General features: G+C 40.1%; 1 protein-coding gene and 1 pseudogene across 3 annotated transcripts; one reads left to right on the forward strand and one right to left on the reverse strand.

Annotated features, from left to right (window-relative positions):
• The first annotated feature begins 15448 nt into the window (after positions 1-15448).
• Positions 15449-16864, forward strand: LOC112257552 (annotated as a pseudogene).
• Positions 16865-16954: 90 nt separating this feature from the next.
• LOC112257551 (serine/arginine-rich splicing factor 9) lies at positions 16955-21216 on the reverse strand. 3 transcript variants are annotated; one of them, XM_024431204.2, is made up of 5 exons: positions 21077-21216; positions 19110-19289; positions 18748-18923; positions 17856-18028; positions 16955-17738 (listed from the first exon to the last, which is right to left on the reverse strand). In XM_024431204.2, exons 2-5 carry the CDS (start codon positions 19265-19267, stop codon positions 17505-17507), a joined length of 741 nt encoding a protein of 246 aa, XP_024286972.1. In that variant the 5' UTR covers positions 19268-19289; positions 21077-21216; the 3' UTR covers positions 16955-17504. The 3 variants fall into 3 exon arrangements, with proteins under 3 accessions (XP_024286972.1, XP_024286973.1, XP_024286974.1); XM_024431205.2 differs by having other exon boundaries at positions 19110-19646; positions 21077-21175; XM_024431206.2 differs by having other exon boundaries at positions 19110-19286; positions 21077-21174.
• Between the last annotated feature and the right edge of the window lie 1374 nt (positions 21217-22590).

The raw sequence follows: 22590 nt of genomic DNA on the forward strand, positions 1-22590 counted from the left end.
CTTTTTTCAAAAGAGTCCTTGCCCTGATTCCAGATATCTCCCATACTAACCTGGTCATTGGAGGGGACCTTAACTGTGTGCTAGACCAATATTTGGATAGATCCTCTACCCGGCGAACCCCTACCTCCTATTCAAGCGAATTCTTGAATACCTACATAAAAAATTCGAACTTATTTGATATATGGAGGATCGCTAACCCTACGGGTAGGAATACTCCTTTTACTCTCATGTTCACAAGGTTTACACTCGAATTGACTACTTTTTGTTGGATGCTAGACTACTCCCCTATACCTGTAATGTGAGGTATCATGATATTATAATCTCGGACCACAGTCCACTCACCTTCTCCCTGAGATTGGGTGACATTGTACCAAACGAGAGGGTCTGGAGGTTGAATCCTCAGCTCCTCACAGAACCAACATTCTGTGAATATCTTAAAGACCAAATTACATTTTTCTTTGATACCAACGACAACACAGAGACCTCCCCAGCATTATTGTGGGAAACACTGAAGGCTTATCTGAGAGGCTGTATCATCTCCTTTCAGGCTGCCAGGAGTAGGCAAAACAGAGGATAACTGGAAGAACTGGAGGGACAAATTCACTTACTGGATAGGGAGAATGCTAGCCACCCATCTATGGAGAAACATAAAAAATTACCTCTTTAAAATTTAAATATAATCAGATTCTCTCAGCTAAAATGGCTAAATCTTTTCTCTATGCCAAGCAAAAATATTTTGAGTTTGGTGACAAACCACACAAATTACTCGCCAGACAACTTCGAAAAAATGTGAGTGACCGAATGATTCACAGTGTTAAATCTGCATCTGGGGAATTACTCTCTTCCCCCAAAGACATCAATGACAGATTCCGGCAGTTTTATGAGACTCTATATACATCTAAAGCGGATCCTAACCCCTTAATTATGCAAACATTTTTGGAGGACTGTAATCTTCCTGCCCTGAACCAGGAAGATTCTAACTTCCTGAATAAGGAAATATCTCTTGATGAAATTCGAGAAACAATTAAATCTCTAAAGAGTGGCAAGACCCCGGGCCCAGATGGATACCCTGGTGAATTCTATAAAACATTCAGCAACATGCTCTCTCCCTACCTGCACAAAATGTTGGTTCAGGCCAATGAGGATGGAGCTCTCCCTTCTACTTTGGACGAAGCGTTCATTACAGTTTTACATAAGAAGGGTAAAGATCCAGAAGAGGTAGGGTCATACAGACCAATATCTCTCCTTAATACAGACCAAAAGATTTTAGCAAAAACTCTGGCTAACAGGCTTAGCACTTTAATTGGCAAATTGGTCCATTCGGATCAGACCGGCTTTATCCCTAACAGAAACTCATTCTTCAATCTCAGGCGCCTCTTCAATATTATGTATTCTCAGAGGTTACCCAACGTGGACCTTGCCGTCATATCTCTTGACGCCTAAAAGGCCTTTGACCTGGCCCTATCTATTCAAGGTCCTACAGAAATTTAATATTGGAGATAGGTTCATAAATTGGATCCAGCTTTTATATAGGAACCCCTGTGCCAGAATACTCACTAACCAATCATTGTCGCCCCGGTTTAACCTCAATAGGGGGACAAGGCAGGGTTGTGCACTGTCGCCTATGCTCTTCGCCCTAATTATCGAACCGCTCGCTCAGACGATTAGATCTCATGATGCAATACACGGCTATAATACTAAAGATACCCTAAATAAGATCTCCCTATACGCAGATGACATCCTCCTCTATGTAACAGAACCCCAGGCTAGTATCCCAGCTATTCTTGATGTGATCAATTTGTTTGGTACCTTCTCGGGATACAGAATAAATTGGAACAAGAGTGAATTAATGCCCATACGGTCGCAAAATACCTCCTGGCTAGAACATCTCCCATTTAAGTTATCTTCAGAAAAATTTACCTACCTAGGAATTGTAGTTACCAAACAATACTCTTTACTATTTAAAGAGAATTTCCCCTCTCTGATACAAAAACTCAAAGCAAACATACTATTTTGGAGAACTCTACCAATTTCTCTGCTCAGAAGAATTAATGCCATTAAAATGGTCTTCCTCCCACAACTGCTCTACCTATATCAGAACATCCCAGTATTCATACCTAAATCCTTTCATAAACAACTGGACTCAATTATCAATCCTTTCATCTGGGATTATAAAACACACAGGATAGGTAAAAAACACCTCTGTAAATCCAAGATGGAAGGAGGATTGTCTCTCCCAAATTTTATATTTTATTACTGGGCCGCTAACCTCCGCGTTGTTACGTTTCTGTTGGACGACGTACTTCCGGCATCCAGCTGGCTTAGTATGGAACGTGAGTAGTGTCACCCCTTCTCTATTGGCGCTGTGATTTTGTCGCCTGTCAATCTGGAGATGTCACTTTATTGTAACAATCCTATTATACATAGCACAGTCCGAATCTGGAAGCAAATTAAAGTCCACTTTGAGCTTAGACCAATGTCATTCATGCTCCCTGTCACCAGGAATCCCTCCTTTGCCCCTTCTAACCTTGATAACACCTTTGAGCGATGGGGAGAGTTGGGGATAAGTACCATAGGGGATTTATACATAGAGGGGACCTTTGCTTCCTTTGAGTTGCTGAGGGAAACTTATAATCTTCCCAGAAGTAATTTTTCAGATACCTACAAATTAGAGACTACGTTAGAAAACACCTCCCAACATTTGGGAATGCTAAACCTTCCATGTTTGACGGATGCATAAAAATATGCCCCATCTCAGATAAACTGATATCGCGTCTATATGATGCTTTTCAATCTGTTAGCACACCTTCTACAGATGCCATCAAGGCAAAATGGGAGGAAGAACTAGGGACTGACATCTCGGTGGCAGACTGGGAAGAGAGCTTGGAGTATATCCACACATGCTCCATTAATTCCAGACATCGTCTCATACAATTCAAGGTATTACACAGATTACACTATTCCAAAACTAAACTGCATAGGATATTTCCTGACACATCCCCTACATGTGATAAATGTCAGGCTACGCAGGGTACACTACTCCACTGCTTTGCCCTATGCTCTAGCTTGCATGGTTATTGGTGTGGAATTTTTGGGATCCTCTCTGAAGTTTTGGAGACTTCAATAGATCCAGACCCGCTTCTGATAATCCTGGGAGTATCTGAGTCCCTAAACGGATTAACCAACCCCCAAAAACAACTAATCTCGTACGGTCTCATCTCGGCAAAAAAACGAATCTTGTTGTTTTTGAAAAGGAGGGAAGCGCCCTCTACCAAATTATGGCTCAGTGAATTGGCAAACACTGTACACTTAGAAAGAATTCGATATATTCTGAACAATAAATTATCAACATTTGATCAAATCTGGCAGCCTTTCCTCTCCTACTTGGACGAGTCGGCGCTGTGAATTTGTACTTATTAACGCACTCTCAATTGTAATATTTTAATCTACCTTTGGGCAGCATGTGCTGACCCTGCCACCTGAGCAGTTGGGGGAATAAGAGGGGGGTTGGGGGAATAAGGGGGGGAATCTTCCTTCTTTCTTTCTACGTGTCCTTGTTTTGTATGTCGTGTTTTGTATTATTTGTTCTGCACCCAGAACTCTGGGTCTTGTTGTTCCTGTATGCTCTTTTATGTTTAGATAAGAATGCTATACCTGTCTTGTATACCTATACACCATTCTTGTGTGTGTTTAATAAAAATATTTGAAACAGAAAACTGTTGAGAAGCCTTTTTGTCCTAGACTTGGCACTCTGGTACCGCTTGCCATGCGGTAGTAGAGAGAACAGTCTTTGACTGGAGTGTTTGACCATTTTTAGGGCCTTCCTCTGACACTGCCTGGGGTAGAGGTCCTGGATGGCAGGCAGCTTAGCCCCAGTGATGTACTGGGCCGTACGCACTACCCTCTTGTCGTGTCTTTGGCTATGCCGGATTAATGAAATGACATGCTATTCTAGAAAATAATTTCTCCGTAATTAATATTACCTGATTGAGCTAATCATGTAAATGTAATTAACTAGAGAGTCGGGCACAACAAAATAATATTTATAGAGCTGTTACTTCCGAATAAACTTCTAAAGACCTAGTAATATTTTACATCAATAGCAGTCAATATTAATCGCCATCTTAATTCAGTCTCATCTGAAAGTTGTAAATTCTTGGTTATCTGCACGAACCCTGGCTAACAATTTGAATCAGCAATACAAAATTGGGTTTAATCATTTATTTACTAAATACCTAACTAATCACACTTATATCATAAGTTGATTACAAATTACGTCATAAAGGAAAACGTCCCTAGCGGGCGGAACAGATATGACAGCTTGTTACACAAAAGAAAAGGGGCTAGGTTTGAGTGAAGGAGCGGGAAGTCTGAGGAACAAAGTACCGAAGCTGTGCTATCGTAAATACAGTATGTTATGCATTCTAAATTACCGCCCATTTGGAAAAGGAAAATGAAATAAATATTTACTCTGAGCTGTGCTTCGGTAGGTTGGTGGTAGATGGAAGGCGTGTTGCCAAACCGAGTCCTCTGTCCTTTGAAGATTATCTCTGGTTGTCAATTGAATACATTGTAGTAACGTCATTGTGTGGTAGACGGTATACTCTGTCAGTTCCTTCCTAACCTGCGTTTGAAGCTGCTGTTGCTAACTCAACGGATAGGAGGTATCACTTCTGTAGTGAATAAGAGTTCAAAGTTCATACCATTCGCAACCAAAGCTCACGCTGATGTTGGCTTCATTCTGTAGTTATTATCTGAACCATTCTAACATCGGACCGTCCTCCTACATCCTCGGAACAGGAAGTTATATTGTCATCAAGGGCTTATATAGGAAGGGAGAGGAGGGCGTGCTTGAAAAGCTTTATAGCCCATGTCCCTTCACAGGGGTGGGCCACTGATTGAGCAGCCCTATCTTATGAAAACCCAAATCTCACATTTTAGAAGCTAAAATCACATTTCATCCATCACGAATAATTTCATATTCAAACATTTAAATTGAACAACAATTCCATGTGAATCCGATAACTCTGATGTGTAGACTTTCCACTGTAGAGTTTGTCATCTTATCATTGATGAGAATGTCTCAGATGACAACCAAACTGACATCATATTCATTAAGTACCACCGCATATGTTCAATTGATCGGATTGACAGAATATAGTTCATTTTCCCCCACCTTCTGATGTTCCCAGAATCTCTATGTTAACCAAGGGTTTTGCAAATGTAACCTCAGTAGGGTAGAGAGAGGAAAAAGGGGGGAAGAGGTATTTATGACTGTCATAAACTTAACCCCCAGGCCAACGTCATGACACTCTGTAGCGCCTTGCGGTCAGAGGCCGAGCAATTGCCGTACCAGGCAGTGATGCAACCAGTCAGGATGCTTTCGATGTCGCAGCTGTAGAACCTTTTGAGGATCTCAGGACACATGCCACATCTTTTAATTTCCTGAGGGGGAATAGGCTTGATCACATCTTTACTAATGCTGCAGAAATTTGCTTTAAAGCAGTATCCAAATCCATCGGATGTAGTGATCACAATATAGTAGCCATATCTAGGAAAACCAAAGTTCCAAAGGCTGGGCCTAACATAGTGTATAAGAGGTCATGTTGTTGATGTAAATAATATTTGTTGGTCTGTGGTGTGTAATTAGAGGCAACCAGACACTGCACTTAACACATTTATGAAATTGCTTATTCCAGTTACTAATAAGCACGCACCCATAAAAAAAATGACTGTTAAAAACTGTTAAATCCCCATGGATTGATGAGGAATTGAAAAATGGTATGGTTGAGAGGGATGAGACAAAAGGAATGGCAAATAAGTCTGGCTGCACAACCGATTGGCATGCTATACAATGAAACAAAGATATAAAGAAGATAAAAGAAGATAAATTATATCAAGAATGATAGTAAAAAAGCTTTGGAGCACATTAAATGACATTTTGGGCAAAAAGGCAACTCAACTCCATCCTTCGTTGAATCACATGACTCATTCATCACAAAACCCACTGATAATGCCAATTTGTTCAATTATTTTTTCATTGGCCAGATTAGCAAATTTAGGCATGACATGCCAGCAACAAACGCTGACACTAACATATCAAATTATAACTGATCAAATTATAAAAGACAAGCATTGTCATTTTGAATTCTGTAACATGAGTGTGGAAGAGGTGAAAAAATGATTGCTGTCTATGAACAATGACAAGCCACCGGGGTCTGACAACTTGGATGAAAAATGACTGAAGATAATAGCGAATGATATTGACACTCCTATTTGCCATATATTCAATCTAAGCCTACAAGAAAGTGTGTGCCCTCAGGCCTGGAGGGAATTAAAAGTAATTCCGCTACCCAAGAATATTAAAGCCCCCTTTACTGGCTCAAATAGCCGACCAATCAGCCTGTTACCAACCCTTAGTAAACTTTTGGAAAAAATGTGTTTGATCAGATACAATGCTATTTTTTACTGTAAACAAATTAACAGACTTACAGCATGCTATAGGGAAGGACATTCAACAAACACAGCAATTACACAAATGACTGACGATTGGCTGAGAGAAATTGATAGTCTAAAAGATTGTGGGAGCTGTTTTGTTAGACTTCAGTGTGGCTTTTGACCTTATCGTTCACAGTCTGCTGATGGAAAAACATACAGTGCATTCGGAAAGTATTCCGGCCCCCTTGACTTTTTCCTTTTTTGTTGTTACAACCTTATTTACTAAAATGTATTAAATATTTTTCTCTCCCTCATCCATCTACACACAATACCCCATAATGTCAAAGCAAATAAATAAGTATTCAGACCCTTTGGATGGTTAACCTTCACCCAAGTCTGAGGTCCTGAGCGCTCTGGAGCAGATTTTCATCAAGGATCTCTCTGTACTTTCCTCTGTTCATCTTTCCCTCAATCCTGACTAGTCTCCTAGTCTTTGTCACTGAAAAACATCCTCACAGCATGATGCTGCCACCACCATGCTTAACTGTATGGTGCCAGCTTTCCTCCAGGCGTGACGTTTCAAATTAAATCAAATTGTATTTGTCACATACACATGGTTAGCAGATGTTAATGCTAGTGTAGCGAAATGCTTGTGCTTCTAGTTCCGACCATGCAGTAATATCTAACAAGTAATATAACAATTTCACAACAACTACCTTATACACAAAAGTGTAAAGACATTCAGGCCAAAGAGTTGAACATCTGAACACAGCCTCAGTCACTCAGACAAAGTCGCTATGTTGGCAACACGGGGTCAGTGCCACTTAAGATGAGGGAGGACTATTTTTTTTCTTCATGAGCATGGCCTTTTACAGCATATTGGATGACTATCATTCATATTCCATTCGCCCAGTTAGTTCAATGTAACAGCTATTGGTTTAGGCTACTACATGGAACTCACATTTTCCATTTACCCATCATGACGTTGCTACTACCTAGCCTACGAAGGAAAGTTTACAAAGTAGGTGGACACAGGTCGGGAGAAAAAAATTGAGGTCACAGACAGTGAGACATGGACAAACGTTGACACATTCAATACCACCTTGCAGACTCTTGCCTGCATCTAGCTGATACGGGGTGTAATCATTAGTCCAACAGTTGCAAAAGAGAGTGTCTATTGGACAAATTGAGAAATGTTTTTTCAACAGAATCGGCGCAATGAATACAGCCATGATCTCGCGTAAACACAGTTCACTTTCATTGCAGCCATGTTGTATTCATTCTCTCATCTATGCACTCTCCTCCCTTCACATTGTCCCTTCGCTTGTGGACTTCAATGCACAACACAGCTGTATGTGACCAGGTGAAAAAACCTTTCCAAGCCAAACCATATCATAACTGCTACACATAGCCTACATGTTGTCACTATATTAGCTACAGTAAAGTCATAGTCAACTTAGCTAATAGAACTAATGCGTTATTAAACCCACTACAATCATGCAGTAAAGTTACGGTGTACAGCCAGTAAGCAGTTACATCGTTGGGCCCCGGTGGCAATAAATTAGTAAAACCAAAAGCTTACCTTGACTTGGAAGAGTTCCAGTCTTATCTTGGATAGTCATACCCAGCTAGCTAACATAGCATCCCTCTGTTTGAGCAGGGTATTTGAGTAGGCAAAACTAGCTAGCTGCATTTGCTAGCTAAGTAAGTGAAAATGAAAGTGAAATCTCTCTTGCTCAATCTTCATTTTGGAAGAAATTGTTTTGTTCAAAACTGTCCAACTACAGTGCATTCGGAAAGTATTCAGACCCCTTCCCTTTTTCCACATTTTGTTAAGTTTCAGCCTTATTCTAAAATTAATTAAATAAAAAATGTTCCTCATCAATCAACACTCAATACCCCATAATGACAAAGCGTAAACAGGTTTTTGGAAATGTTTGCAAATGTATAAAAAAAAATTAAAAAATAAAAACATTATTTACATAAGTATTCAGAACCTTTGCTATGAGACTCGAAATTGAATTCAGGTGCTTGCTACCTGTTTCCATTTATCAGTTTCTAGAAATTGATTGGAGTCCACCTGTGATAAATTCAATTGATAGGACATGGTTTGGAAAGGCACACACCTGTTTATATAAAGGTCCCACAGTTGACAGTGCATGTCAGAGCAAAAACCAAGCCATGAGGTTGAAAGAATTGTTCGTAGAGCTCTGAGACAGGATTGTGTCGAGGCACAGATCTGGGGAAGGGTACCAAAACATTTCTGCGGCATTGAAGTTCCCCAAGAACAGTGGCCTCCATCATTCTTAATTGGAAAAAGTTTGGAACCACCAAGACTCTTCCTAGAGCTGGCCGCCTAACTGAGCAATCGGGGGAGAAGGGCCTTGGTCAGAGGTGACCAAGAACCCAATGGTCACTCTGACAGAGCTTCAGAGTTCCTCTGTGGAGATGGGAGAACCTTCCAGAAGGGAAACCAATCTCTGCACCACTCCCCCAATCAGGCATTTATAATCAAAAAAAGGTAACATACTGCTGGAACATACTGCTGGAATGCTACACAGATCGTAAGGATAGCATAGCTAACATATTGTCAGCCAACATAATGTGTTACGTCACTTATTTGAAAAGTCATTCATTTATTACATTGCTCAACATTTTGTTAACATTAGTCATAATTAGTTAAAGCAATGAATTTGTATCCGCTCTCGTTGGACTTCGGCTGCATATTTTCAGCCATTTTCTTCAAATCGGAAAACGTTGTTAAAGGCACGCCCATTTTCTGAAGAATTGCATTATGTGCCCTAAAAGCACGGAGTGTCCACTACTATTTAGTTTCTTTGAAATGCATTTTAAAAAATTGAGGTCACGCTGGAGCCAGTTATTAATGATGGATTTTGTTTTCATTCATCTCTGAGAGAAATTGAGATGTTGATAGACAAAATGTTTTTTTTTTATGCCATGTGCACCCCTAAATATTTCACATGATTTTACACTGGAATATTCAACAGATTGACAATATTTCGCATTTAATGAAGTTAAGTTCCAGACCAGAAGCAGAAGAGAATGATTTGATAATATTAAGTGCAACAGCAAATTGATCCTTGTCTTTTAGAAATCGAGCTTTATCATCTGCTAATTTAGGTTTTTAAATGTATTTTAAAAATATTGAAATGTCTTTTAATTCAGGGTTGTTTCAAATGCTAATAGATGGTTATTCTACAACTAAAATGAATAAGAAAGCTGAAATAGGGAAACCATGGTGTACACTACGGTGAATATTACATATTTTAAATGCATTACGATGAATCATAATAGAACTATTAATATCTTTATAAAAAGCATTGATAACCGAGACAAAGCTAGTCCCAAAAGCAAAAATGTTCAACGAATGTATTAGGAATTTATGTTCAATTGTATCAAATGCTTTACAAAAGTCGAGGAATAAAATTCTAGCCTCTGAGTCAATTGAATCTGCATAATCAATCAAGTCTAAAACTAACCTGTTACAGCTAATTTGGAGACCTTTTCACAAAACCAGTTTGGGTTTCATTAATAAGGTGGTTTAGGCCCATTTAAAGTTTATTCGAATGTGAAAAGTTATCCATTTAATATCCATCTGTATTTAATAATTGAAAAGGGATCCAATTATCTATGAAAAGGGGATCTTTATCAGGTTTTGGTATTAAGGAAATAACCCCCTGTTTCATGGTAGTACTCATCTCACCATTAGCTAGGCATTCTTGGAACATGTTGAATACTGGTCCCTCTAAATGTTCCCAGAAGTGTTAATACAATTCCACAGAAACACCGTCTGTTCCAGGTGTTTGCCTTTCATAGATTGAAGCGCATCTCCTAATCTGTTCTATAGAAAACTCATCTTGACATATGGACTTGAACTCGAACTCATCAGAAATAATTGGACCATGGACATGTTTCATAAAACATTCATATTCAATCCCATTCAAATTAGATTTATACAGATTGTCATAGAAAGAATACACATAGCCAGAGATTATCTTGGTATTTACACAATCGATTGTCAATATTTAAGGCAGAAAGAGATTCTCTTATAGTTCCTTTTTTTCAAGTGCAAAAAAATAGTGTTTCTCACCCTCCTAAACCCATTTTGCTCCAGATCTAATAAAGGCCCCTTTAGCTAAATCAATGTACATTTGAACTAGTTCTAATGTTTCTTTCTCTGCTTTAAGGGTATCCTTTTCTAAAAGAACATTCAATTTATTCATAGGCTCATCTTCTTTCAAACAGTTTTGTCTCTTTAGTTCCTTACAGCGTGTAATGGCAATAGAGCTTACTTTGAATTTAAATATTTCCCAGATACTTCCATGCTTTGGTTCTAAATCATTTGCATTAAACGAGTATGATTGTAACGGTTCTCCTCTTCTTCTGACGAGGAGTAAGCGATGTCGGACCAATGTGCAGCGTGGTAAGTGTCCATTTTAGTTTATTAAAACTGAACACTAACAAATACAAAATAACAAAGTGACTGATACAAACTGAAACAGTCCTGAAATGTGAAACAAACATCCAGCAGGAAACAATCACCCACAACTCAAGGGTGAAAAACAGGATACCTAAGTATGGTTCTCAATCAGGGACAACGATTGACAGCTGCCTCTGATTGAGAAACCATACCAGGCCAAACACAGAAATACCAAATCATAGAAAAACTAACATAGACAACCCACCCAACTCACGCCCTGACCATACTAAAACAAAGACATAACAAAAGAACTAAGGTCAGAACGTGACAATGATGAAGTTATTTATGTTCTTGTTAAAGGCTGGATCATTTAGGAGTGAATTATTACGTTTCTAGTATGCTCGAATGCCACTGGATTTTTAAGAACATTCTAACTTCAATAATATCATTTTATGATCAGTCGAAGGAGAATGTTTATGATTTACTTCCTGTATATACTGTAAAAGTGGGGGAGAAATGAGAAACAGATCAATTTTGGATCTGATCATCATTGACCTATTACACCAGGTGTATTTGTTTAAGTTTGAATTAAAGAAATGGCATGTATCAACCACTGTCAGTTTACTGCAAAATGAAGTTATAATGTCACTTTGATCTGTCAGCTATTCTAGGTGGAAATCTATCTAAAAAGTTATCAGGAGTTTAATTAAAGTCTCCAGCTATTATAAGCCATGTATTTGTATACTTGTTTTGCAGCTCAGTAAGCTTATCAGCAAAATCCAACATAGCATACAATAAAACAAGCATTATCTAGTTTGGAGATCAATATATCCCATCTTTGGACACACATGACTCTGAAATATTGCCTCTACATGAAGCAATATCATAGTACCAGCTGAGTGATTAGACCCATGACTAATAAACATTATTTCCACATTGTGATTTCCAAAAACTAGAATCTGAATCGCAGGAGTGAATTTCCTGGAGTAGAATGAGATATGCATTAGAGTATTTAGAACATTAAAAAACATGTTTTTCTTTTAGTTATGTTTTGTAAAACCCTGGCATTTAGAGATACAATATTTAGTGCATTGAATTCAAAATGTATAACTTGAAGAAAAAAAAAGAACAATAATAAAACAAATAGTGTAGTGATATGAATAACTTGTTAACTATTTGAACTAGTAAATTAGGTAGCTAGTATGGTAACCTGAGCTTAGAGAAAGAACTGGACTACAATAAACCAAGGTAGTGGTGATCAAATCAAATTTATAAAGTCCTTCTTACATCAGCTGATATCTCAAAGTGCTGTACAAAAACCCAACCTAAAACCCCAAACAGTAACCAATGCAGGTGTAGAAGCACGGTGGCTAGGAAAAACTCCCTAAAAAGGCCAAAACCTAGGAAGAAACCTAGAGAGGAACCAGGATATGAGGGGTAGCCTGTCCTCTTCTGGCTGTGCTGAGTGGAGATTATAACAGAACATGGCCAAGATGTTCAAATGGTCATAGGTGACCAGCAGGGTCAAATAATAATAATCACAGTGGATGCCGAGGGTGCAACAGGTCAGCACCTCAGGAGTAAATGTCAGTTGGCTTTTCATAGCCGATCATTCAGAGTATCTCTACCGCTCCTGCTGTCTCTAGAAAGTTGAAAACAGCAGGTCTGGGACAGGTAGCACGTCCGGTGAATAGGTCAGGGTTCCAGAGCCGCAGGCAGAACAGTTGAAACTGGAGCAGCAGCACAGCCAGGTGGACTGGGGACAGCAAGGAGTCATCAGGCCAGGTAGTCCTGAGGCATGGTCCTAGGGCTCAGGTCCTCCGAGAGAGAAAGAATCAATATGATGAACCTGTATTCACATTTATGAACCTGGTGATATAAAACGGGGTGAATGTAAGAATGAAAATCAACTTATTGTTTTCATATCACTTAGAAAGAAAAGGACAACATCGATTTTAAGTCAATGTGGCTATATACCTGAGCACAGTGTTTTCAAAACATTCAGTAGTCTCATGACATTCACTTGAGGTCCTGGCAATCAATTTTCTTTCCATCGATAAATGTAAAAGGGCAGCTGAAAGATGTTCTCTTCTCTTCTTCTCTAGCCTTCATCCCCCAAAATCCTTCATCCCCTAAATGCCAAGAGTGTGCAATGCTGTCATCAAGGCAAAAGGTGGCTACTTTGAATAATCTAAAATCACTTTTTTGGTTACTACATGATTCCATATGTGTTATTTCATAGTTCAAATGGTAAAATAAAGAAAAACCCTTGAATGAGTAGGTGTGTCCAAACTAGAGGTTGACCGATTAATCGGAATGGCCGATTAATTATGGCCGATTTCAAGTTTTCAGAACAATCGGAAATTGTTATTTTTGGGCACCGATTTGCCATTTTTTTTATTTTTATATACCGTTATTTAACTATGCAAGTCAGTTAAGAACACATTCTTATTTTCAATGACAGCCTAGGAACGGTGGGTTAGCTGCCTCGTTCAGGGGCAGAACGACAGATTTTCACCTTGTCAGCTCGGGGGATCCACTCTTGCAACCTTACAGTTAACTCGTCCAACGCAATAACGACCTGCCTCTCTCTCGTTGCACTCCACAAGGAGACTGCTTGTTACGCGAACAGTAAGCCAAGGTAAGGCAGTAAGCCAAGGTAAGTTGCTAGCTAGCATTAAACGTATCTTATAAAAAACAATCAATCATAATCACTAGTTGGCCTCCCAGGTGGCGCAGTGGTTAATGGCGCTGTGCCATCAGAGACTGGGTTCGCGCCCAGGCTCTGTCGTAACCGGCCGCGACCGGGAGGTCAATTGGCCTAGAGTCGTCCGGGTTAGGGAGGGCTTGGCCGGTAGGGATGTCCTTTTCTCATCGCACACCAGCGACTCGCGCTAATCAAGGTTGCCAGGTGCACAGTGTTTGCTCCGACACATTGGTGCGGCTGGCTTCCGGGTTGGATGCTCGCTGTGTTAAGAAGCAGTGCGGCTTGGTTGGGTTGTGTATCGGAGGACGCATGACTTTCAACCTTCGTCTCTCCCGAGCCCGTACGGGAGTTGTAGCGATGAGACAAGATAGTAGCTATTAAAAAAAAACAATTGGATACCACGAAATTGGGGAGAAAAAGGGTTAAAATTACAATTAAAATCATAATCCCTAGTTAACTACACATGGTTGATGATATTACTAGATATTATCTAGCATGTCCTGCGTTGCATATAATCTGACTGAGCATACAAGCATCTAAGTATCTGACTGAGCGGTGGTAGACAGAAGCAGGCGCTTAAATATTCATTCAAACAGCACTTTTGTGCATTTTACCAGCAGCTCTTCGTTGTGCGTCAAGCATTGCACTGTTTATGACTTCAAGCCTATCAACTCCCGAGATGAGGCTGGTGTAACCGAAGTGAAATGGCTAGCTAGTTAACGCACACTAATAGCGTTTCAAATGTCACTCGCTCTGAGCCCTCTAGTAGTTAAACCAACCAAATTGAACATGTTTCATTATTTACTTGAGGCTAAATTGATTGTATTGATGTATTATATTAAGTTAAAATAAGTGTTCATTCAGTATTGTTGTAATTGTCATTATTACAAATAAATAAATAAAAATCGTCCGCTTAATCGGTATTGGCCTTTTGGTCCTCCAATAATCGGTATTGGCGTTTGAAAAATCATAATCGGTAGACCTCTGGAACTGGAATTTGCAGCTGTTGACTTACTGCAGCTAGAAAGAGAGCAGTTGATGGGTTTTAAAAAAGCTCTATCTACAGAATGGTAGACACTTTTCCTAATCCGTTTTCAGATTTGAAAAGCAGAGAAGTAGGGAAAGATTTCATACCCTCAATGTTTTTGTCTGACTTGTTGGGGGAGTGGTCAAAAGGTCAGTTGCTTGGGAAAAGTTGGGAGAAAATCTGGTAATGTGAATATTATGGTTACGAGAACGGATATGAACAACAGAAGTAGACAAAGATTTCACACCGTCTAATTTGTTTTGTCTAACTTGTTGGGGTAGTGGTCGAAACAGCAGTTTACACAAGTCAGAGAAAATGTTGATGTGGTTACTAAAACAGCTGTAACTTTTTTGTTCAAATATAATTTTACTTTCATACGCCAGATTTGAGCAGCAGAGTAGACAAAAATGTAAATGCTCTAACTTTTTGTTTAAGTCGTTGCAAAATGGTCAAAGTAGCTGATTTGTGTCAAAAGTTCCATCATTGCATTTACAGTGAATGTAAATTGTAATTGATTTCACAATGTGGCCTTTGAATCTTAGAATCTTGAGGAAGTCCCATACAAGGGGATGAAAAACAAAAAAGAGCAAATGTTTAAACATTAAAAAAAATATGTTAAAAAAAACCCAGTATACAATAAACTCAAGCATGGCCGCCCTGCACGTTTTAAAGTTTGAACGGCGTTTCTAGTTTGAACTGTGTAAGAGGAGTATCGTGCTAATTAATAATAATAAGTACATCGAAGATTGAAGTTGGAGCTTTTGCTTTGCAAGCCCCACAAATTAGCCCCTTCTGTCTGTGGTCTAGATTTACGATGTGTCGCTTGTTCAATTACGTCATCAATATACGCAGTGCTGTCTGGCCAATCAGACCACATGGTTCAAGGAAAGTCAAGCGAGCTGTACGGAAGAGACACTTTAAGCTGAAATAATTGACCGTAAACTTTATTCCTTCAGTATTTCTTATTCTCATATGTTCTATGCTTATTGTCTTGAAGATGAATAGTGTTGGAGAGGGCTGCACTGACCTAAAACGGGAATATGACCAGTGTTTTAACCGTTGGTTTGCTGATAAATTCTTGAAGGAAGATCGAAGCGGTGATCCCTGTACCGAAATGTTCAAGAAATATCAGCATTGTGTCCAGGTAAATACATTTTATCAAACACGGACAAATGTTGTTGGCTATCTATCTGCTCATAATCACCACTCATTGATGCTGTACCTTACTTTTAGGTAACCAAAACAGCCATGATGCAACACCATTGTGTCAGCTGTCATATTAGGCCCCAGAAGAAGTATATTATGCAAAGGACTGGAGCACAGACGCAAGGGGACATTTAGCTACTTTGTAATAAAATATCATTGACTTAAGGACATCTATGTATTGGAAATAAATATCCTCAATTCATGATATAGGCCTATTGTCTTCTCAGAATCCATTCTTATTTTGTATTTTTAAATGTTGGATGCAAGTGTCTAATCTAATGATACAACTACAACATATGTTGTGCTTGTATTTGCAGAAAGCCATCAAAGAAAAGAACATTCCCATTGATGGTGTAGAATTCATGGGCCCCAATAAAGAGAAACCAGACAGCTGACAGATGTGATGGAGGAGCTCCCCAACAACTGTGCTCTGTCACACTTGCATTGCTCACTGGGCTTGCCATGGACAGGGTTTCCACCCTTTTATCTTGGATTGGGTTTTGTTTAAGGTCGCTGTCCTAATGTGGAGACTAATGAGCATTCATATGAAGGATCCAACATGCTAAATTACATGACGATGGGTATTGTAATTTGTATGTTGGGCATGGATTACAAGTGGAAGCTATGAATCCAGTCATTTGGGTCAGGCCAATAAATATCCATGGTCACAAGATGCATGTAAAGTGGTGGTCACATCAGATACTCATTCATTGTAAAGGACTATGATGCTTTGCAAAGGGAGTTTCATTTTTTTCAGTTATAAAATTGTTGACGTCTACTGTAAGAGTGCCCTGGCTTAATGTCCCTCAAGACAACTGAAGAAGGCATTAATGTGGAAGCATTGGGCTAGAAGAGAAAGCTCAAACATCATACAAGGACATTTATTTTTATTTACACTGTGGAAGAGCAGATGTTTTGTCTGTCTCACTCTTAGCTCCATTGCACTTCAGTTGTCAGTGTTTTTTTCTCGGTGTATGATGCAATGTAATGCTGTGATTGACATGTACATTGACAAAGCAATAAATAGGAGAATCATGTTCCATTACTGCCAAGTAATATTTTTAGCTCTGTGGATGGACATCAATGTGTCACAGGAAACCTAATATGCAATGTGACAAACCATTGAGTACAGGTGTTGGGTTTGTTTCAGTGTTTTAATTGAAAACAAAATGCTTGCATATAGACACCACAGGTTACAAAAACAGAGGAATGAACTGGCTAAAGTTCAATATTTCTTTAAAATAAAACATGGGATTTTCACAGATTACAATCAAAATCAATTTCCAAACATATTCATTCATTCTTAGAGGTTCACACACACTTACAATTCATTTAAAAGGAATAGACGATGCAGGCAGATGTTCACATTTAGTTTTTGTTGGGTGTCGCACTTCTCAGGGCAGTGTTCAAACTGATAATGTTCATACATGTACTTGAGCAGCAAGACCAGTTAATTGGCATGTTAACAAATGGTCTCACCAGACATCAGAACTGAGCTGACTAGTGACCTGACACGGGGAGCTGAAGCTTAAGGAAATCAACAATGTTAAGGCCAACAGGAGGGCAGGGGTGACAAAGGAATGTACATAGCAAGCAAAAGGGGGACAATTATTTGAGATCTGGGATAAAAATAATAATTAAACTGCGCCTAATCATCAGTGCCCTCTTGTGAATGGCCAGCTGGTCTATCGATAGTGGCGTGGGGGCGGGCTATGGTACGGTACTGGGTGTCGCCTTGCTGGGGGGCTATGGCGTGACACAAGGCGGCGTGGCGGTGACTGGTAGCGCTGTGGAGGGGACCCTCTGCTTTGGTAAGGAGGTGGCGAGTAGCCACGCCCTCGGGGGGATCTGGAGCGAGACCGCGAGCGACCGTAACTGGCACCACGTTCTCCGTGGACACGAATGTTTGCCGTCTCTCCCTGAGAGACAGAGCAAATGAAAGATGACCCATTTTCCTTCATGAGCTTGAATAAGCTTGATTTGACTCGCAAATGCACTCATATTTGTCTTGCTTTACCGTGGAAAGGTGTACTCACCTGATGGGAACGGAACTCAGTCCCGTCCAGTCTGCGCAGGGCGTATTCCATGTCCTCCCGACGAACAAACTCCACCACTCCTTCACCATCTCGCTGCACGTCGGCGAAACAAACATCCCCTGCCTCACGCATGTGGTCTTTCAGATCCTGCCAGCTCCCGGTTTGGGGCAAGCCTGGGAGGGGAAACAGCACATTGTCATTTTACCAAAAGCTCTTGCTTGTTAGAGTGGAAGAGTGATATTTTTGATGCCATCAAATATGGGTTTTCAAGTAGTTTCGATAGACCTGTTTCAGGTGCCATGTACCCAATTCACATTTGTATTTACATTTCAGCCAAAGTTGAGGGATAGTATAAGTATGCAAATAGTCATCTGACTGTTAGTTGTGTTGAAACCTAAGAAATAAGCTCTTCTAGCTATACTAGAGGATATACAACACCGATACAGTTGGGGTCAGGACGATACCAGTCTCCAGATAACTCTTTAGTCCTTTAAAAAACCTGCTGTATATAAAATTGTGTGCTATAGCTAGGAAAATAAATGTGACTCCGGGTGACGATGTTTGTTTTCCCTAAAGATCCGCTTTGTGTTGTTTCCTTGCCACAACACGAATGAGTACCGCGATACTGGTATCGTCCCGGCCCTAGATACAATAGCGAAATACCTCCAAGCAATGGCGAAAACTAAAATTTATAAAACATACACCTACCAGTCACTATGGCCAGGTGTTTGGGTTTATGCAGTCAACATGATCAGTTTGAGTTTTTATTGTTTTGCTCGTGTTTGTTTTGGGCAGCTGACTTGACCTCCACTTAGTCCCCTTGACTTCCAGTCCGCCAAGAGAGAGAGAGAGACAAAAATAACACTTCCTACGACTCAGAACGTCCACCTACCAGTCACTATCACCCGGAACTCAGATCTCCGAGTTGGGGGCCCAAACCTCCCCCTAGGACCTCCTTCTCCCATAGGGCCACTAAATTTGGCACCAGAGGAGCGAGGGTATTCTACACGCAGCTTGGAGTCTCCGAATCCATATCCATTCCTTCCATAGACCGCGTCTTCCGCATCCCTAAGAGAAGAGAGCACAGAACTCCTTACTTACTTGCCTAAGGGAAATACACTTGGCAACGCCTTCTCCATCCGTTCCCTGAGGTCAGTCCCTGGTGATGTTACTAAATCAGAGGAGAACAGCTTGCCAAACAGCCAGGAATTGTGATTGGACTTGTACACGCACTAGATCATCCCTGGAACTCACCGTGGATCATCGAAGCGAACAAAAGCAAAAGGGATGGTTCCCCTGTTATTCTTTAGTTCGATATCCCGGATTTTTCCATATTTGAAGAAGAGATCCTCTATGTCCTTCTCCTGGGCGTCCATTGGAAGATTTCCCACGTAGATCCTTCCATCAGTCATTGTTGGTATTGGTTAGGCCCTGCTAAAATAAACCGAAGGCACCGGCAGGCTTCAAACTCACTGATCGATTCCAAGAACAATGGTGGAGATTATCCGTATCCTAATCCTAGTCCCAATCCTAGTCCATCCTCTTCTAATGCTTTAAATTAATCAAAAAAAGTTATAGAATCCGTATCCTAATCCAAATCCTAGTCCGTCCTCTTCTAATGCTTTTAAATTGCATACAAAAAAATTGTATAGAATCCATATCCTAATCCTAGTCCCAATCCATCCTCTTCTAATGCTTTAATTTGGAAAAATCTAGAATCTTTGTGGAGCAGGAGTAGTGCATGTTGAGTTCAATATTATCTGCACAGCACCTTGGACCAGAGTCTGAAAGCTTTAGAACACAGGGTAATGCTGATGAATGCCTTGGACTCAAATTATACAACTATCCATCAGAAGTATTTTGAACATGCACTAGTTAGTGGCTAACTAGCTAGTACTACCAGAAATACTTTCATTAAGACATTTCATGTATTTCTGGTACTACTGACCTTCCTTCAATATGACATAACAAACCAGTTCAATAGGTTCTGTAGCAAAAAGAAGAAGGCAACAGTTATTTTACGAGAACGCAAATTCTAAAGAAAGGTTGCGCTTCAAACACAAAGTAGACAGCCCTAAACCCTCAGTCCTTGGAGGAATCCCCGCGGTCTAGCAGGGGAAATTTGCAAGTAAGCCGCCCAGTCCTCGTTTTTAATGGAGTTTGCGAGTGTACAATTATGTTTACTTCGGGGCTTGACACGCCCCAAAATTCAATTTTCTACGATTATACATCCGCTAAGAAAAGTCTGCCAAAACTTAAAACCTCACCGTCAATATGGAGTCAACATACAAGTAAAAGCGAATGTAAATAAGTTTTAAAAAAAATTGTGCTACTAATGCCCACACGTTTCATAAAAGTAATGATGCTTTTGTTAGGTTAGCTTTAGGAAATTGTAGAAATAAACATTTTAATTCTTCAGAAGTAGCTAGGCAGGCTAACGTTAGTTAGCTAATTAATTTGCTAGCTGTCATACAGTAGGCGTATAATAATAATTATATAGTTAATAGACATGCAGTAATACATGACCGTAGCATATATAAAGCACCCACACGTGGCTGAAAACACAATCTTCTCGGCAAGAATAAGTGACGAATTTCCGGGCAAGGGCGGTCCATTTAAAAAATAATTCCTTCCCCCCTGACCCTGCAAGTGTATACTCGTCAGACGTCATCAAAAGTGTCCACTTACTTTGAGGGCTGAGGGGATAGGGTGTGTCTTAAGTGTTTGGAATGCAACCAAGGTCTGGCAGTTACAAGTACACAGTCAGAAACAAGTCAGCCCGCTAAATAAAGTTAGCATGCTAAGCTAACAACATGGTTACCTGTGTTAGCTCTCGAGAACCCAATGGAGTCATAATACTAGCTAGTTCGTTAGCTAGCTATGTGTTTGCATTTGACAAAACATGATTTTGAATATACCCCCTATTGTATTCGATTAACTAGACAACGTTATTATATCTACAGTTCGCTAGGTCCGAACATGTGTTAAAACACTACAATGCGTGAACAATTAACTGGCTAGCTTGGTAGCGACGTTCAACTCTAGTTCGAGCTAGCTAGCTAACTTTAGTCCTCTTTTGTTGTTTCCGTCCATGCTAACGTTAGCTATAGTCTACTCCCCTCTTTAATTTTAAAGTGTAAATAGCAACAAGTATTTAGATCTGTTATTAACCTTTATGAAAAACAAATTATTTGCTATTAAAAACATAATTTCAGACATACCTCAGAGTAATTTTAGGAAAATATGTGGAAGGCTATCGAGCAGTCTCTTCCTAGCCTCAAAGCAGGAAGTCAGCTCGAGTTGTCGCTGGTTCGTTACGTCAGAAATACCCGCCCACTTTTGAGACAGACGAATTTGCATAGGGCAGGCTAACCAAAAAAATCTTCCCTTTGAAGGCATGGCACAATCTGTAATTTCGACAAATTGACCCTGCCACTTTGTGTAGTGAATTGATGGTTGGATGGGGCTGGCGAATAATCACTCTCAAATTAAGTTACAGTTAGAAGCTATGGATTAAATGACAGTACATAAGATTGACAAAAAATGTATCTGGTGATATTGAACTTCTGTAGGCCTGTGATGTCTATCATCAGATAATTTACACTAATTTCATGTCAAATTCCTTGACTGGCCTACTCAAGACATTTTATGCTTCTGTCAATATTCTGTCCATGTTTCTGTTATGCCTTCCCAGTAAGCAAAATTATGTTGAAAATACAGTGCATTCGGGAAAGTATTCATACCCCTTGACTTTTCCCATATTTTGTTACATTTCAGCCTTATTCTAAAATTGATTAAATAGCTTTTCCCTTAACAATCTACACACAATACCCCACAATGACAAAGCAAAAACAGGGTTTAAGAAATTTTATGTAAAAATAAATAACTGAAATATTACATTTGCAAAAGTATTCAGACCCTTTACTCAGTACTTTATTGGAGTACCTTTGGCAGCGATTACAGCCTCAAATCTTCTTGAGTATGATGCTACAAACTTGGTAGAGTTGTATTTGGGGAGTTTCTCCCATTCTTTGCAGATCCTCTCAAGCTCTGTCAGGTTGGATGGGGAGCGTCGCTGCACAGCTATTTTCAGGTTTTTCCAGAGATGTTCGATCGGATTCAAGTCCGGGTTCTGGCTGAGCCACTCAAGGACATTTAGAGACTTAGTGTCGTTGTCCTGTTGGAAGGTGAAACTTCGCCCCAGTCTGTTGTCCTGAGCGCTCTGGAGCAGGTTTTCATCAAGGGTCTCTCTGTACTTTGCTCTGTTCATATTTCCCTTGATCCTGACACGTCTCCCAGTTTCTCCCGCTGAAAAACATCCCCACAGCATGATGCTGCCACCACCATGCTTCACTGTAGGGATGGTGCCAGGTTTCCTCGCTTGGCATTCAGATCAAAGAGTTTAAGTGCCTTTTGGCAAACTCCAAGCAGGCTGTCATGTACCTTTTACTGAGCAGCAGCTTCTGTCTGGCTGCTCTACCATAAAGGCCTGATTGGTGGAGTGCTGCAGAGATGGTTGTCCTTATGGAGGTTCTCCCAACTCCACAGATGAACTCTGGCGCTCTACCAAGGCCCTTCTCCCCCGATTGCTCAGTTTTGCCGGGCGGCCAGCTCTAGGAAGAGCCTTGGTGGTTCCAAACTTCTTCCATTCTTCTTCCAAGAATGATGGGGGCCACTGTGTTCTTGGGGACCTTCAATGCTGCAGACATTTTTGGTACCCTTGCCCAGATCTGTG

Source organism: Oncorhynchus tshawytscha, linkage group LG09, assembly GCF_018296145.1.
Source record: "Oncorhynchus tshawytscha isolate Ot180627B linkage group LG09, Otsh_v2.0, whole genome shotgun sequence".
NCBI lineage: Eukaryota > Metazoa > Chordata > Actinopteri > Salmoniformes > Salmonidae > Oncorhynchus > Oncorhynchus tshawytscha.